Source organism: Amphimedon queenslandica, unplaced genomic scaffold, assembly GCF_000090795.2.
Source record: "Amphimedon queenslandica unplaced genomic scaffold, v1.1 AMPQUscaffold_13084, whole genome shotgun sequence".
NCBI classification, from domain to species: domain Eukaryota; kingdom Metazoa; phylum Porifera; class Demospongiae; order Haplosclerida; family Niphatidae; genus Amphimedon; species Amphimedon queenslandica.
In genome coordinates, this window is record NW_003546680.1 from 1 (window position 1) to 1979 (window position 1979).

A 1979-nucleotide genomic window follows, 5' to 3' on the forward strand; every position below is an offset into this window, starting at 1 on the left:
GAATAGCGAAAGAGTATCGACAGCGAATCAGATTAATTGGTGACACTATAGGACCTCTGAAACTTCTCTGAGTGAAGTGTTGCCAGGCGCTTAGTACATGGTTTTGGGCCAAATTTAGCCAAAAATGAAAAGTAGAAAATTCACAATTTTTATAACATTTCCTGATACATATACATGTTCTTATGTTGTGTACAAAGTTTAAGCTAATTCCAATTAAAATTGGATTTTTTACGAATTTTTAAAGTTGCTCCAAAATTGGACCAAAGTCCCTGTACTATAGTACATGGTCTCGGGCCAAAATTTACCAAAAATGAAAAGGTGAGAATTCTTCAATTTTATTACATTTCCTGATGCATATACATGTACTTATGTTGTGTAAAAAATTTGAACTGATTCCAACCAAATTTGGATTTTTTACAAATTTTTAAAGTTGCTCCAAAATCGGGCCAAAGTCCCTGTACTATGGTACATGGTCTCAGGCCAAAATTTGCCAAAAATGAAAAGGTGAGAATTCTTCAATTTTATAACATTTCCTGATGCATATACATGTACTTATGTTATGTAGAAAGTTTTAACTGATTCTGACCAAATTTTGGATTAAAAAAAAATTTTTTTAAGTTGCTCCAAAATCAGGCAAAAGTCCCTGTACTATAGTACATGGTCTCGGGCCAAATTTTTGTCAAAAATGAAAAAGTGAGAATACGCCATTTTTAACCAAACTCTCCTATTATATATTTATTTATATAACTTAAAGCTCTCCTATTATTTATATTCATATTTTAATATATCTTTCTCTTACCATTCCCTCATGTGGTGACTGCAGTAATCACAAGGGTAATACTTGGAAAATGTCCTCATCATCATGGTCATCTCTTGTTGCTGACTGGTTGAAGGTGCCTCGGGATAATAGGCTGCCATTGTATGGAGAAAGGTCCAAGTAGCTCTACCCAACTGATCTTTATCCACGGGACAGTCGGCAGGAGGTTTGGGAGCCTCTTCTGTGACTTTGGGGCTGCTTGATTGTGAAGATTGGCCCTGGAAATAAATAAACAAATGTGTAAATGTAAACAAAACAACACTTTATTTGTTCAATCTCCTATCCTTACAGTATTATTTTGTTTCTGTTGTTTGCTCCATGTTTTAAAGTCCGTGCAGGCTCTACAAGGTTTCTTTCCCGAGCTCTTTGACTGCCAAGTATCATCCGCCATATTTCTTATTGCATTAATAAATCAATTAGCACCACTTCAAGTCATGAATAATTAATGATGTTGTTGTTATTCATCAGATTATTATTATAAGCACAGCATTTAGAGCACGAGTTCAAGCAGTGAATATAAGTACAGGAAAGGTTTAAAGCAGATCATATTTAACCTGCCTGCAATTTTTTTTTACTTCCTTTCTCAATCACTTTTGGATCAATACTGGCAGTGGATCTAGCTACCTGTCTTCTTTGCAGCAAGTAAGCTTAAGTGCCTATGCGTTTCTAGTTTGCATTGCTTTGTTGCAATCTCTTTAATGAGTGTACTTAATTGCATATATCGTTGTTATTATAACATCTTCCCTTGCAGGCTAATACTAAGTGACAATGTCTGATAGTCTCCTTTCATCTGATGCTCCTATCAATGTTGCTGCAGGAGACTATCAACACTGTCAGGTTGAGGTGACGCCCAGTGTATAGATAATAACTGTAAGGAGCAGGGATGTGGGACTCCATTATCTTCACTCCTCCTTACAGTTACTGTACACCTGATCAGTTACTGGAAGAGATAAGTGATAGTTGCAAGAGCATTTCCCTTTAAGTATTATGTATACTTTTGCCTTTATCAATCAATGGATATATACCAATAACAAGTTAATCAATCAACTCACTGTAAATGATATACTATTCATCATGTAAGAGAGAAGATTAAGTAAGTACATGAATATGTATTATTAATAATAATGAAAATGTACAATCAAGACTAACTAAATTGTATCAG

The 1979-nt window shown here is 34.7% G+C and overlaps 1 protein-coding gene across 1 annotated transcript; it reads right to left on the reverse strand.

The window, feature by feature from the left end:
* Positions 1–684: 684 nt before the first annotated feature.
* Positions 685–1365, reverse strand: LOC100639374 (FAD-linked sulfhydryl oxidase ALR-like). Its single transcript, XM_020001349.1, has 2 exons — positions 1107–1365; positions 685–1035 (listed from the first exon to the last, which is right to left on the reverse strand). The coding sequence occupies exons 1-2, from the start codon at positions 1206–1208 to the stop codon at positions 796–798; spliced, it is 342 nt and encodes a 113-aa protein (XP_019856908.1). The 5' UTR covers positions 1209–1365; the 3' UTR covers positions 685–795.
* Between the last annotated feature and the right edge of the window lie 614 nt (positions 1366–1979).

Excerpts from the sequence above, each read along its gene's own strand:
- LOC100639374 (XM_020001349.1), bottom strand. The coding sequence starts at position 1,208 with ATGGCGGATGATACTTGGCAGTCAAAGAGCTCGGGAAAGAAACCTTGT. Across the intron at positions 1,036-1,106 it reads AACAGAAACAAAATAATACT|GGCCAATCTTCACAATCAAG; the intron begins GTAAGGATAGGA and ends ATTTATTTCCAG.